Source organism: Mirounga angustirostris, unplaced genomic scaffold (assembly GCF_029215605.1).
Source record: "Mirounga angustirostris isolate CCGP_5_RB_7025 unplaced genomic scaffold, mMirAng1.0.hap1 SCAF_6, whole genome shotgun sequence".
In the NCBI taxonomy this organism is placed as follows: Eukaryota; Metazoa; Chordata; class Mammalia; order Carnivora; family Phocidae; genus Mirounga; species Mirounga angustirostris.
The window spans coordinates 126,453,430-126,468,524 of NW_026991714.1; the positions used below are offsets into that span (position 1 = coordinate 126,453,430).

Here is a 15,095-nt window from a genome sequence, read left to right on the forward strand (position 1 = left end):
CGAACGGACGTGCGGCCGACGGAGCTAGTTCGCCGGCGGCCCGGGCTGGATGGAGGGTGGGCCCCTCTCCGGGTCTGCCGTCAGTCATTGGCTCCCTGCGGTTTCCTTGGGGACGTGGCGCCGCCGCCCGCCCAGGCCTCTTTCCGGCTGGGCTAAAGGCCGCGGGGGGAAGCGCTCCGTACCCAGCGGAACGTTGCCGAGGGAGCCTGCGGGCCGCTCGACCTGTGAGTGCGAGCGCGGGAGGGCCGCGGGGCTGGGATAGGCGGGGAGGGGAAGTGGGCACCCCCACCCCGCCACCTGGGGAGCGCCGGTGCCTCGAGAACGCCCGGCTCCCGGAGAGTCGGCTTAGCGTCAGCTGGGCCCCGGAACAAGAGCGGACGCATCTGGAGTGGGTGGGCGCCTTGGCCTTCCCTTGGAGGGCTTGTCCTGTGGGCACTGCTGGAAGTAAGCCTGAAATCCAACGAACTCTTAACAGGCGGCAGACTTAGGAGATGCCTGAGACAAGGAGACCAATTTCTCAGGGCAAAAAGAAAAGGAGGTGACAGGCACTGAGACCACTGAAGGGATCCCATGGCTAGGTAAGGCTGCACATTTTCTCCTCAGCTTGGGGCTCAGTTGGGGGTGGCAGGTAGGTGGAGGGGCCCTGGGATGTTTTTACAAGTGAGGTTTGCCCTCGTGCTGCTTCTGGACTTTGCAGCTTGGTCGGATGGATGCAGAGAAGATCAAAGTGACAATTTTTTTGAAGGCAGACACTATAGTTTCTGGCTCGTAACCCCAGGGTGATGGAGTGAATGAGTGCTTGCTGACATCTGAAAAGTGCTAAAATGTAATGTTCTTTTAGAAAGCTACGTGCTTTTTGAGGAGGTTAAACAAAGATTTTTTTTTTTTTTAATGAACTTTGAAAATAGGCTGAGGTCCTTTTATTTATTTTTTTTTTTTTTATTTATTTTTATTTTTTTTTTTTTTAAAGATTTTATTTATTTATTTGAGAGCGAGAGAATGAGAGAGAACACATGAGAGGGGATAGGGTCAGAGGGCAGAGCAGACTCCCTGCCGAGCAGGGAGCCCGATGCGGGACTCGATCCAGGGACTCCAGGATCATGACCTGAGCCGAAGGCAGTCGCTTAACCAACTGAGCCACCCAGGCGCCCGGCTGAGGTCCTTTTAAATCAATATGGAAAGTGAACTTCATAGTTGAATATGTGTATCCATACATTGTGATGCTCTGAAACTTTCAGAAAAGATTAATGTGGATCAATATGTACCAAATGGAACAGTTGTCAAATAGAGTAAGTGGGGAAAGATGTAGAACAGTAGATACAGTGTAAAACCAGAGGAATGGAGATACACATGTATATTGTCATATATTATATACATTTATGCTTGTGTAAACATGGAATATCCCTGGGAAAATACATAGAAACTGGGTACCAGTGGTTGCCTTTGAGTGGGAAATGGTGGGTTAAGGCAAAAGACTCATTTTCCACTGTATCCTTTTAAACTGATTTTTTCTTACCATGTGCATATATTACTTATTAAAATATTTTTTAATTAGTTAAATAAGTATTCTGACTATCCGGTTTTTTGATGTCATTCTTGATGGGAATGTTGTAGTTGCTCTGATTCTTCAGTGTTGTGAGATTGACTGGGGAGACTGGTGATCTTTTCATAAACATGAGATTAATTCTTTCAGTTATACCCAAAAGTGCAGATATTGGGAAAAGAGCAGATAAGGCTTTTCTGATTTATAGAAGCACCATGAACCATATAGGTTCTTTTCTAAAATTTGACACTAAGAGAACATTTATAGACTTCTGGTGGCACCTTTATTAGGAAGCGCTTTAATCCAGTTTAAAAACCATTTTTTTTTAGCACTCAACTGTAGAGACTTTTCATACTAATAATGTTTGTCTCATTTCAGGATCAGTTTTTCCTACCTCTGCCCAGCTTCCTGGTACTTCACTGTGCCCACAGTGAGCCCATTTCCACGTCAGCGGGTGGCATTCCTAGGACTCTTCTTCATATCCTGTCTCCTTTTACTTATGTTAATCATGGACTTTCGGCGTTGGGGTGCTTCATTACCACGAGATAGGCAATATGAAAGGTGAGTCAGCTTTAGGTCACTTTGATCAGACTTGGCATTGAAGTCATAAATGTTTTGACATTTAACACACTACTACCTTTGACCCTTTGGGGAATACTGCACTTTTATTAGTAGAATTGCATGCCACTTATTACATAAAGATATTAAGCCCCATTTTGGCAAAGTTCACTTTTGATTTAGGAATGTTGATGGTGCATTTTAACCATGAAAGGATCTTTCTATATTCTTGTTTTGGTGGGCTGACTTATTGAATGCATAAATGTTTAGGATTATTATGTATTCTTGATGAATGAACCCTTTATTATTATTAAATGATTCTTTTTATCCTTGATTGTATTCTTTGCTCTGAAATATACTAGTCTGGTAGTCTGGTATTAATATAATTAATTCAGCTTTCTTTTGATTAGTGTTATCATTATAGATGTTTTCCCATCTTTTTAGTTTTAGCCTTTATGTCTTTATATTTTATATCTATCTAGTCTTTTTATAAGTAACTGCTTTTTATCCAGTCTGACAATGTCTGCCTTTTATTTGAAGTGTTTAGGCCATTTGCACTGCATGTGATTATTGATTATGCTTAGGCTTAAATCTATCTTGCTATTTGTTTTCTCCTCGTCACATCTGTTCTGTTTGCTTTTTCTCTTTTTCTCCCTTCTTTTGAATTGAGTACATTTTTAATATTCCATTTTATCTCTTTTGTGGGCTGAGTAGATATAACTCTGGGTTTTTTAATTAAAAAAAAATTTTTTTTAATGGTTGCTTTAGGGTTTAGGGTTTATAGTATACATCTTTAACTTATCATAGACTACCTTCAAGTAATATAATTCCTCTTTCCACATACCTCTATCTCTTCCCCTCAGCCTTTGTGCTATTGTGTTTATACATTTTCCTTCTACATATGTTATAAACTCCACCATATATTGTTATTATTTTTGCTTTTAACATTTAATTGTCTTTTAAAGAGATTTCAAAAATAAAAAAAGGCTAATATATTTACCATTTCTGGGCCTCTTCATTCCTTTGTATTGTAGTTCATATTGCCACCTGGTATAGTGTTCATTTTGCCTAAGGGACTTCCTTTAACATTTCTGGTAGTATGAGTTTGTAGTTGGTGAGTTCTTTTAATTTTTATGACCAAAAAAGTCATTTTGCTTTCCTTTGAAAATATTCATTGGGTATGGAGCTCTAGGTTGATCTTTTTTTTCTTTCATTACTTTAGAAACGATGCTTCACTGTCTTCTGAAGTGCATTCTTTCTGAGGAGAAGTCGGCTGTAATTCCTACATCTTGTTCTCTGTACATCATGTGTCTTTCCTCTGGCTGCTTTTTACATTTTATCACTGGTTTTAAGCAATTTGATTATGATGTGCCTTGGTATAGTTTTCTTCATGATTCTTTTGCTTGTGATTTGTTGATTCTTAAATCTATGGACTTATACTTTTTGATCAAACGCAGAAAAATTTTGACCATTATTTCTTCAAATATTTTTTCCTGACCTCTTTCACTTCTCCTTTGGTGTCTCCAATCACGTATATATTGAACCATGTGAAGTTTTCTCACAGTTCATTCTTTTTTTTCCCAGTCTTTTTTCTCTCTGTTTCTTTCTGGATATTTTATATTGCTGTGTCTTCCAGTTCACTAGTATTTTCTTCTATAAAGTCTAATCTGTTAATTCTGTCCAGTGAGAGCTGAATACCTTTTTTTTTTTTAACAGAAAATATATCTGAATTATTTGATCTAGTTTTAATACCTTACCAGTTATGTAGAAGATCTGTATTCCTTTATAGCAATGATTCATTTTGCTATTGTTTTTTGAGGTTAGTTTCTGATTAGGCTACAAAATGAAATGATGACATATTGTGTTCATCATCAACATGACTTTCTCTTTGTTGCTTCTGAGACAGTATTAAGGAGACTTTGGGCTGCAAGTGCCGGTCAAACTGACTTAAATAAAAAGAAAGTTTATTGGCTCACATAACTAGAAGTCCAGGGGTAAAGGGACCATAAGTTCAACATTGGCTATCAGGATAAGAAGCTCTGTCTCTGTTTTCTACAGCACCAACTTTCTGAGTGGTTGTAAAATAGCAGCCAGTAGCCACTAGGTCTACTTGCATCCATACTCATATCCTGCAGGAGAGAAACAGGCCTGCCTTCTATGCTCTTGTGTAAGAATGAAGAGGGCCCTTCCTGGAAACCTCCAGTAGCCCTTTCCTTCAATCTTTTCTGGTCAGAAATGGGACACGTGACCACTCCCCTTAATATTTCTGGGTTGTTCTGTCCCCAGAATTTATTTTCACTTCACTTTTGTCATTCATTCATTCAGCAAGCATTTATTGAGCAACCATTATGTGCTGGGTGATGATAAGCACCAGGACATGGACACTTCGGTACCTTTTCTCAAGAAGTTTATGTTTCCAGCCTTTCCTCCCCTAGTAGCTCAATTCATTTGTATTTTTCCTTCTTTCTTTCTGAAGAAGGAACATTTGTTTAGATGACTATAGTTGTCAACAATCGGCCTTAAGCAGCCTGTTAGTTTCAGAGAACTAAATCCATAATGAGTTTTTTTTAATGCTTATTGAGATTTTTCTTGACGCATCTAAGCACAGTTTTCCACTGGAAGACAGCATGATCTAATTATGGAATTCTATGTGGGTTAATATGGCTAGAATAAAGACTGTTAGGGAGTGAGTGGTGAGCTGTGTGACTGGAGAGGTAAATCGAGCTGAGCCTGTTAAGTCATTTGAGGGGGTTTAGACATTATCTTAAGGGCAGAGGGAAGGCTTTAAAGAGTGATATGATTGGAATTTTTTTTAAAGATTTTTTATTTATTTGACAGAGACACAGCGAGAGAGGGAACACAAACAGGGGAATGGGAGAGGGAGAAGCAGGCTTCCCGCTGAGCAGGGAGCCCGATGTGGGGTTTGATCCCAGGACCCTGGGATCGTGACCTGAGCCGAAGGCAGACACTTAACAACTGAGTCACCCAGGCGCCCCTGGAATTTCTTTTTAAAGAAAGTTCACTTTAGTGGCATCGTGGAGAAGGAATTGGAGGGGAATAAACATGAAAGGAGGGAGATGAACTGGAATACTCCAGTAGAGATGATGGTCGCCTGAACTTGGGTGAAAGCAGCGATGCATTTGAGGGATATGTGGGAGTTAGAGTGATCTGATATTCTTGTCTACCACTATACCCCAAGTGGTCAGATGTGATAAATACTTAAGTTGAATTAATTGCAACAAGTTAGCTACAAAGCTAAGGGACACACTGTGCCTGTGTGGTTATCTTACCAAAGTCCTGACACCCTGTAATGCTCTGGTTGAGCAGCCAGCAGCCATATAGCCTAGAGCTTCTGTTCTTTAATGAAAGGTTATGTGCGTATTGCTACAAATTACTATGTATCATTACATTTCACTCCTGGCAGCCCCTGTGAGTCATTTCAGAAGCAAACATTCATTGAGAGCTTGCTGTGTGCTTGACACTGTTGTAGATACTAAGGTACAAAGATGAATAAATCGTGGCTTATGAACTCCTAGAGTTCATAATCTAGTTAGGGAGGCTGATGTGAAGGAAGAATTATTTCCCAATGAGATAATAGTTTATATATATATCTATGTAGAATCAGGAACTGTACACAGTCAAGAAGCAGGAACAAAGTTAAGAATCAGAAATTAATCAGAAGAGGCCCATGAGTAACTGAAGTCGATATTAAGTTCATGAACTAAAAGCGCAGGTACTTTACTGATAAGATCGTCTTTCCCACAGAACCTGTTTGCTTTTATTTTATTTTATTTATTTTTTTAAGATTTTATTTATTTATTTGAGAGAGAGAGACAGAGATAGTGAGAGAGCACGAGCAGGGAGGAGAGAGAGAAGCAGGCTCCCTCTGAGCAGGGAATCCGACGTGGGGCTTGATCCTAGGACCCTGGGATCATGGCCTGAGCTGAGGGCAGACACTTAACCAACTGAGCCACCCAGGCGCCCCATGTTTGCTTTTATTTTATACACTGTGTTAATTAGCTTGTTTTTGTCTTGTCTCAGAACACACCAGATAAACAGCAAATTAGATGGTGGTAGTAGGAAGCGTATGCTGGTCAATAGATATGGGCACACTGATAACAACTGTCAATGAATAATATGCTGGCATCTTGACAGTGAGGCAGGAGAGAGTCTTTTATTTGAAATAATCTTGATTTTTCTGTTCTCTAATTCCATTTTCTGCCCTGTAGATATACATCGAAGATAATGGGCGGCATTATCTGCATTTAAAATATTCCTTCCAGAATTTTTTTCTTCCTGGTTGCTAATATTGCTTAAATACTGGTGAGCTCTAGCTGATGACAAGACGATTAAGCAAATAATTAGGAATTGATGGAAGTACTTTAGTTCAATAGCTTATAAAAAAATAGGACAAGTGCCTATCTTTGTGATTTTTATATTATATACATATAATATGGTCATATTTTTCCAACTTAAATTGTTCCAGTTCGCCTGATGAAATTGTATCAGTAGTTTGTATTGAAAAAAATATTTTAATTTGAATTTTTTTCAGCCATTGGTGGAACTTAGCATATTTCTTCTGAGGCGATGTGACCCAGGATTTTAGAAGCCTGCATGAGGGTTTTCCCTCTGTAGTTTCAAAACTGAAGAGTTGTATTTGTTTGTTTATTATGAACATGTACCCACATTGCTGCAAGAAGGAGAAAGCAGGTTTGCATCAGAACTAGAATTTAAGAAAAGATAAATTTAGAGAGTGATGGGGTATCAGTAAGGATAGAATCCAGAGCTGTTTTTAATAGACTTTATTTTTTAGAGCAGTTTTAGGTTCTCAGCTAAATTGAGCAGAAGTACAGAGGTTTCCCAGATACCCTCTACCCATACACGCATAGCAAAGCTATTTTTAAGAAAAATTTTTCTTAGATGTGTGTTTTAATCAACTCTGTATCTGTCATGTGCCACATAAGTAGTGCTCCAACAACTTCATCAGACTTAATACATATTTTACATTTATTTATTCATTCATCTATTCACTTATTCAACAAATATTATTATCTACACTATGGTATCCAATAGGGTAGCCACTTGTCACAGTGGCTATTTAAGTTTAAATTAATTAAAATAAAATAAAATTAGTTCCTCACTTGCACTAGCCCTAGGTAAATTGTTAAAATTTATTAATAATTTTTAGTATAAGGGGGCACTTTTAGCATGTATACATATATAGAGTGCAAGACATATGGTAAATTGTTCTTAAATGTTGTATATATTCAATGCATTTCTTCTAAACCTTAATGTTTAGTATTCACTTTTTTGTAGCCTCACTGCTGTCTTCATTAGAGAGGAAGGTTTGTCTGGTTGACTATTGTTCTGAAGAATGTCTTTGGAAGCTGTTGAAAGGTGGTGCCCCAGGGCTCCTGGGTGGCTCAGTCAGTTAAGCATCCAACTCTTGATTTCAGCTCAGGTCATTATCTCAGGTCACTATCTCATGAGATTGAGCCCCGAGTCAGGCACCGCACTGGGCGTGGAGCCTGCTTAAGATTTTCTCTCTCCCTCTCCTTCTGCTCCTCCCCCTCCCAAAAGAAGGGCGGTGCCTTCATGTTCCTTTGTCATCTGGGTATAACTGTGAATGAGAGGTTCTGCGTCACAGTGGGCTCAGTACCGGCCTTCCTTAGGACTTTGAATTCTGTTTAAAGCAAGTTGAAAAGAGACATTACTTTTGGTTAGGATAAAAATGACAAACTTTAAGGTATGCAGATGAAGTTAAGGCTTCTTATGTATAATAGAGCAATTCAGAGATTTTTCCTGGTGAAATTGAAGCATTTACTTGCATTCTTTGCCATTTATTCATTTATTCACTTACTTGTTCTTTAATGGTGTTTATGGTGTTTATAGTGTTTATAAGCAGAGCTTTAAATTATAAATGCTCCTGACTGCTCTGGTTAATCTTGTTAGGAGATAAGCAGTAACCTTCAAGATGCTTTCCTGTTCATGTATTATTATCTTATGCACAGCTACTTTCCCTATAATTTCATTATATTTGGTTCTGAGCCTTGGATGGAGTTGAAAGAATATGATGACATACAGCAAAATGGTAGCTCCATACTGATGGGGGTTGCTTTAATGGATTTTTGGCACGTTGCTGAGTTCTGTTTGAACTCTAGAAGTGGTATAATTTAGTGTTGATTGTAAGCTAGGAATGGTTTGGTCAGTTACTGCCCTAATGCTATTAATGTTTTCAGGGTAATGGCAGTGAAAGCCACTATCTTCCAGTTCTATCTTAGGTGATGTATATATGAGTAATTTTCTTTTCGTTGACCCAGCAATGATTAGAGGGAAATCAGGTTTCTCAAATAGAAACAGTGTGTGTATGTGTGTAGAGGGTTAAATATGTGTGATAGTGAATCAGATCTCTCCCGGGAAAGTGGATGTGAGGTATTCCAAAGCTTTTGGAACTTTTCTCTTGGACTTTAGGTCCTCTCTAGGGATTAATTTAGTGTAATATCAGCAAAGCAGGAGAGTCCAGCAATGCAGGTAATTGATCATGATGGCTAAGGCCAGGACTGCAAATCACAAACGAAAACATCCAAGAAAGGACCATTGATCCATTCATGTCAGGAGCCTGGACAGAGGAAGACCTTCAGGTGTTTGCAAACTATAAGAAGCCTGATTAGATCATTAGAAGTCAAAGTTTCAGAAAGAGGTGATACTTTCACTTCCCAAAGGGGAATATTGTTCTTCTGTTACTCATTTGCATTCATGATGAGACAAATGGAGGCTTCCTGCTGACTGCAACCATTGAGCAAGACTCAAGTGGGAAGTGTAACATAAATGCTGTCTGGTCCTACCTTTTTCCCTTCTGTTCAAAGGTCAGCTGACTTTTTCTGCCAATGCACACATGGCTTTGAAAAGCCATTGGAGGGCGCCTGGGCGGCTCAGTTCGTTAAGCGACTGCCTTCGGCTCAGGTCATGATCCTGGAGTCCCTGGATCGAGTCCCGCATCGGGCTCCCTGCTCGGCAGAGAGTCTGCTTCCCCCTCTGACTCTCTCATGCTCTATCTCATTCTCTGTCTTGAATAAATAAATAAAATCTTTAAAAAAAAAAAATGAAAAGCCATTGGAACTTTCTGAGGAGACCAATTGAGTATGTATAGCTAGACAGCTAACAAAGACATAGAGGAGTTAACAACAAACGCACAGCTCTATATTGTGAGCTCTAGGACCAAACCAGTCGGTATTAGTTGATACATATTAGAGAAATGTGAGGAACATTGTGACAGTTTGGAGATCCTGCAGATAAGGTGTTTGCGCTTGAGAAGTGCAGAGGCGGAACAAACAAATATGAAAGAAGGCTTAGGGGCTCATATTGGAATATAAACAAACTGCTTAAAGGGAATAACGACACTCCACATTTTAAAACAGAAGGAGGAGGCCTTTTCAAATCACTGAATATTACAAGAGTCGGCATTGTTGAGTGGAGGCTTTTTAAGAGCTGGGAAGCCATGTCAGAGAAAGGAAGGGAGAGAGAGAGGTAGAGAAGCAGATGGATGTTCCAGAGAGAAAGAAGGTCACATTAGAGCAGTGGTTGTCAAAGTGTTTACTGACCCTTGTGAGTTCCTGAGACCCTTTCATGGGGTTTGTGAGGTCAAAATTAGGCGAAAACTGTTTTCATAATACCTACTAAGATGTTATTTGCTCTTTTTTTTAATTGCTAAGAAACACATAACATAAAATTTACCATCTCAACCACTTTAAGTATACAGTTCAGTAGTGTTAACTATATTCACATTGTTATTCAACCAATCTCCAGAAGTTGTTCATCTTGCAAATCTGAATTCTGTGCCCATTGAACAACAGCTCCTCTTTTTTCCCTCCCCACGCCAACCCCTGGTAGCTACTATTCTGTTTTCTGTTTTGATAAATATGGCTGTTTTACTCTCGTACAGTATTTGTCTTTCTGTGACTGGCTTGTTTTACTTAGCATGATATCCTCAACGTTCACCCATATTGTAGCATATGACTAAGTTTCCTTCTCTTTTAAGGCTGAATAATATTCCATTTTATGTATACACCACATTTTGTTTATTCATCTGTCCGTGGATATTTATGTTGCTTCTACCTCTTGGCTACTGTGATGTTTCTTTGCTCTTTTCACTGAGTTGACATTTATACTAGTGATGCAAAGCAATGGGCAGGTAAAACTGCAGGTGCCTTAGCACCAATCAAGATGGAGGCACCAAATTATACTATTAGTTATTGTAGTCATTGTTGTCACATAGTTATAATGGGGAAATTCCATTTAAGAATATCTTTTTCATGTTTTGTGTGACAAAATTGGAAATACGTATTAAGTACTTCTGATGCACACTGGAGTTTTCTTGAGGAAAAGCCCTTAGGCAATTGTTTGGGTTATGAACCGCTTTTATCATGAAATATTATTTTGACTTGAAAGAATGACTGCCAGAAAAGCTGTGGTTTTCAGACTTGGGTATTTCATAGATATTTTCTTGAAAATGAATGAAGTAAAAGCGTATCACTTTAAGGACAACAACTATCAGTGTTCATTGTCAATGATGAAATTTGAGCTTTCATCTGAAAATTAGCAGTTTGGAAAATCTGTATCTGCCACTGTGAGTTTGCTAGCTTCTCAATACATAAATGACTTTTTTGATAATATTGGTAGTGATACTAATGAATGTGTGGGTAGGTATTTTTTTTAATATTGAAGAATGAAATGTGTCAATGTTGGGAAGATTTGCATAGTTCAGTGAACCAGTATTTTCCAGTATAGGATGTTACAAAATTATGCAGGGATAAAAGCCATTCAAAGTGCAAGATAGACCAATGGTTAACTTTACAGAGTATGAAACATTCTTAGATAGGGTTTTAGATTTCACTTTGCAACTAACCTTTAAGAAACTTCACTTGTTGAGTTTTAGTGTAGTATTAAAGAAGAACATGCAAAGGGCACCTGGGTGGCTCAGTTGGTTAAGCGACTGCCTTCGGCTCAGGTCATGATCCCAGGGTCCTGGGATCGAGTCCCACATCGGGCTCCCGGCTCAGCAGGAAGCCTGCTTCTCCCTCTCCCACTCCCCCTGCTTGTGTTCCTGCTCTCGCTGTCTCTGTCTCTGTCAAATAAATAAATAAAATCTTTAAAAAAAAAAAAAAAGAAGAACATGCACAGTGATCTAAATGGGCTCTTAAAATATTCCCTTTTGCAATAACATGTCTCTGTGAATCTGGATTTTTTTCAAATACTTCAACCAAAACAACATATTGAACAGATTGAATACAGAGGCAAATATGAGAATCTAGCTGTCTTCTATTAATCTACACACAAAAGAGATTTGCAAAACCGTAAGGCAGTGCTGCTCTTCTGTTTTTTTTTTGTTTTAGAAAATAGTTATTTTTATAAAATATATTAATATGTAATGAGTTTATTGTTATATCTAAATTAATAAATAAATAAAAATATTTCTGTTTTATTTTCTAACATGGTAAATATAAATAGATGTAACCCACATATACAAAAAAAGCTCTTTTGGATCCAATAATTTTTAAAAATATAAAGGGTCTTGAGCCCCAAATGTTTGAGAACCAATGAACTGGGGAAAAGTTATTCATTAAGCAGCAGGGAATGGGATCCAGAATCTAGTGAGAAAAGTAGAGGGAAAGGTTTTCAGAGAGGGAAAGCAGAGAAAGATCTGTGAAGCATGTGAAGTAGAAAGATTGCTATGATGAGAAATGAGAAGTCACTTTGGGCGAGAGATGGCTTATCTTGCCTGTGGCGTCCTGTGAGGTTAGTATTTGCACAGGTTCTGTAACTTGAACCCAGATGTCTTCCCAGTTTTCATGTGATAGCAATGAGCTGTTATGAGTCGATTTGTGGATTATAAGCCCAGTTCAGCCCAGTCATTTGATTAGAATGGGTAAGTATGTGGTGAACAGAGTCTTTGGGACTGTAAATTGACTAGAATGTAACAGATTTTTACCACCTGCCTCATTTCCCATAACTCACTCTGATATCGGATCCAGAAAAAAGTTCTACCTGACCGTATCCTATGTAATAATTTACAGCATTATTTTGGAGCTCAAATGTATGTTCTTCCCTTATTTTGTATTGTACCTTAGGAAAGGTTTAGCTCTACTTTTTTCTTTCCAATCTGTTTCTACACACTTATCTATTCATCAGGTTTGCTTTTCTGTCCAAAGGAGAGAACTTTGTGGTCTGCATAGCAATGTGAAATCACCAGTAAACATGGGCTAGATTGTCCTGAGGGGTGGGACATGTGGCTTATTGTCTGATCAGAGGTGGATTTCCTGCAGAGCTAATGATACCTACACATCAAGGCCCCAAACATGTGCGGACTCCTTTCATATTTGTAATGTTGAATCTTTCTTAAAAAAGAATACCCCTCTCCCCAATGGCACTAGGTTCAGGCTTCACAAAACCTAGTTCTGAGGGTTCTGTGTACGGGTCTAGGGGATCTAGGAGTTAGCCTAAATACGGTTTTGGGTGACTAGGGCAGATACAAGGAAGGTTGTTTAGCTGTGATACTTGAAAAAATTCACAGCTTTGCTTTCAGAGCATTTATTCAACTATTAGTTCAACCTATAGTAATACTTAATCAAATTTAAAGGAATTCACAAGACTTTTTTTTTTTTTTTTTAAGATTCCATCCATTCATCTGACAGAGAGAGGCACAGCGAGAGAGGGAACACAAGCAGGGGGAGTGGGAGAGGGAGAAGCAGGCTTCCCGCTGAGCAGGGAGCCCAATGCGGGGCTTGATCCCAGGACCCCGGGATCATGACCCGATCCGAAGGCAGACGCCTTAATGACTGAGCCACCCAGGCGCCCCTACAAGACATTTTAATCTGTCTGCCATGCAGTATGTATTCTTAGCACCGAGAAACAGCTCTTTTTCCATATAATCTCAAAGCCGTTCTCACTGGGCTCCTCTTCAAGTGAAGCCTTTGGAGAGGAGTCAGCAATGTTTGTACTTTTCAGACCCTCAGGTTCTGAGTGAACTTTAATGTTTATTAAAGCCTCAGAGGGCGCCTGGGTGGCTCAGTTGGTTAAGCGACTGCCTTCGGCTCAGGTCATGATCCTGGAGTCCCTGGATCGAGTCCCGCATCAGGCTCCCTGCTCGGCAAGGAGCCTGCTTCTCCCTCTGGCCCTCCCCCCTCTCATGTGCTCTCTCTCATTCTCTCTCTCTCAAATAAATAAATAAAATCTTAAAAAAAAAAAATAAAACAAACAAAAAAAAGCCTCAGAGCTCAGGAGCATTTTAGCATTTTACCAACTCTTAGCCGCCTTTTCTTCTGGACTCTTCAGCCCTTTTCTCCACAGTCTTCTACTATTTGCGCTCTCCGTGCTCATCATGTAACAACAAGAGCAGTGGCAGCACAGCACGGTGCTCACCTCTCTGAGGGTGGAGACTCCAAACCCTTATTTTACGGATGAGAAAACAGTCTCAGAGAAGGAAATGCTAGAGCTGAGGCTCAAACCTTGGTGTTTTGATGGTAACATCTTTACTTGTTTCATCTTTCTGCTGTCAGCCAAATATCTTGTAATGAGAATCTGGAAAAATCCCAACATAAAGTACTGATGTCCTGGGGCTTAGAAGCTTTTTTGTTTTTGTTTTTGTTTTAAAGCAGGGTAATGTTTTATTTTTTAAACTGGGTGTTGGGTACAGAGGCATTGTTTTATTGTTATTATTTATACATACTTTATAAACATTCTTTTTATGACTAAAAAATACTTTAAAAAATTGTAGAGAAGAGGGGCGCCTGGGTGGCTTAGTCGTTAAGCGTCTGCCTTCGGCTCAGGTTATGATATCAGGGTCCTGGGATCGAGCCCCACATCGGGCTCCCTGCTCGGCAGGAAGCCTGCTTCTTCCTCTTCCACTCCCCCTGCTTGTGTTCCTGCTCTCGCTCGCTCTCTCTGTGAAATAAATAAATAAAATCTTTAAAAAAAAAAAAAAAGATTGTAGAGAAGAATAATTATTGTATTTATGACATACGTTTTTACTAATGCAAGTCTAGCAATAAAAAATACAAAGTAAAAAGCCCCATACATTTTTACCACCTAGAAACACATATTAAGTGATAATCATTCCAAAGTATTCTTTATATACAGAAAGGATAGATAGAAGGGAAATTATTAGTATTCATTTAGTTAACTACTGTGTGTAACTGCCCTGAATCTTAGTGGCTTATAACAACAAAACCCAGTTATTTACTCAGGCCTAGAAGTTCTTTAAAGTTGGTAAAAGATTTGGTTCCCCAGCCAGTTTCAGAACTGCCCCCAAACATAGAGGAGTCTTTTAGTTCTCTGATTCCAGTGGCCTCTAGGCAAGCAAACCAGCTGTTGCCTCATATATATACGTCAGTAACTACGGTCAGTGTGGTTTCATTCCTTAAGACGTGTGGTTCCATGTGGCTGGCACATATAGGCAGTTAATGAAGACTCATGAACAAATGAATTAAAGTAGTGGTGCCTTTGTGGAGCTGGATGCTTGATACCAATATCTCTTTTTGCCTGGCTTAGGTATTTGGCTCGAGTAGGGGAGCTTGAAGCAACGGACACTGAAGACCTGACTCTAAATTATGGCCTTGTTGTGGACTGTGGCAGCAGTGGCTCCCGGATTTTTGTTTATTTCTGGCCAAGACATAATGGCAACCCCCATGATTTGCTGGACATCAAACAGATGAGAGACCGCAACAGCCAACCAGTCGTTAAAAAAATCAAGCCAGGTACTAATCAGATTATATTTTGTTGTCAGTCTCTTTTTATCTGTTGCAGGCATGCGAGAGGAGAGAAGAGGGAGAAGGAAAGCTACCCCCCATTTTTTCCTTGAGATTCTGGATAATGGAAGGGATATCTCATTCGTTGCTGCTCCCATCCTTGCAAATAAATAAGCGTTTAGGACCTTAAGCAGAACTTTATGGAGAATCAGTCTTCTGAGTCAATGTGATCTGCTTTTTAAAGTGTTTTG

The 15,095-nt window shown here is 39.4% G+C and overlaps 1 protein-coding gene across 1 annotated transcript in view; it reads left to right on the plus strand.

Annotated features, from left to right (window-relative positions):
- The first annotated feature begins 104 nt into the window (after positions 1-104).
- Positions 105-15,095, plus strand: part of ENTPD7 (ectonucleoside triphosphate diphosphohydrolase 7) — a 41,819-nt gene continuing 26,828 nt past the window's right edge. The window contains exons 1-4 of the mRNA XM_045878593.3: positions 105-224; positions 476-578; positions 1,922-2,104; positions 14,648-14,853. Coding sequence (XP_045734549.1) covers positions 571-578; positions 1,922-2,104; positions 14,648-14,853 — 397 coding nt within the window. The 5' untranslated portion in view covers positions 105-224; positions 476-570. The remainder of the gene's footprint in view (positions 225-475; positions 579-1,921; positions 2,105-14,647; positions 14,854-15,095) is intronic.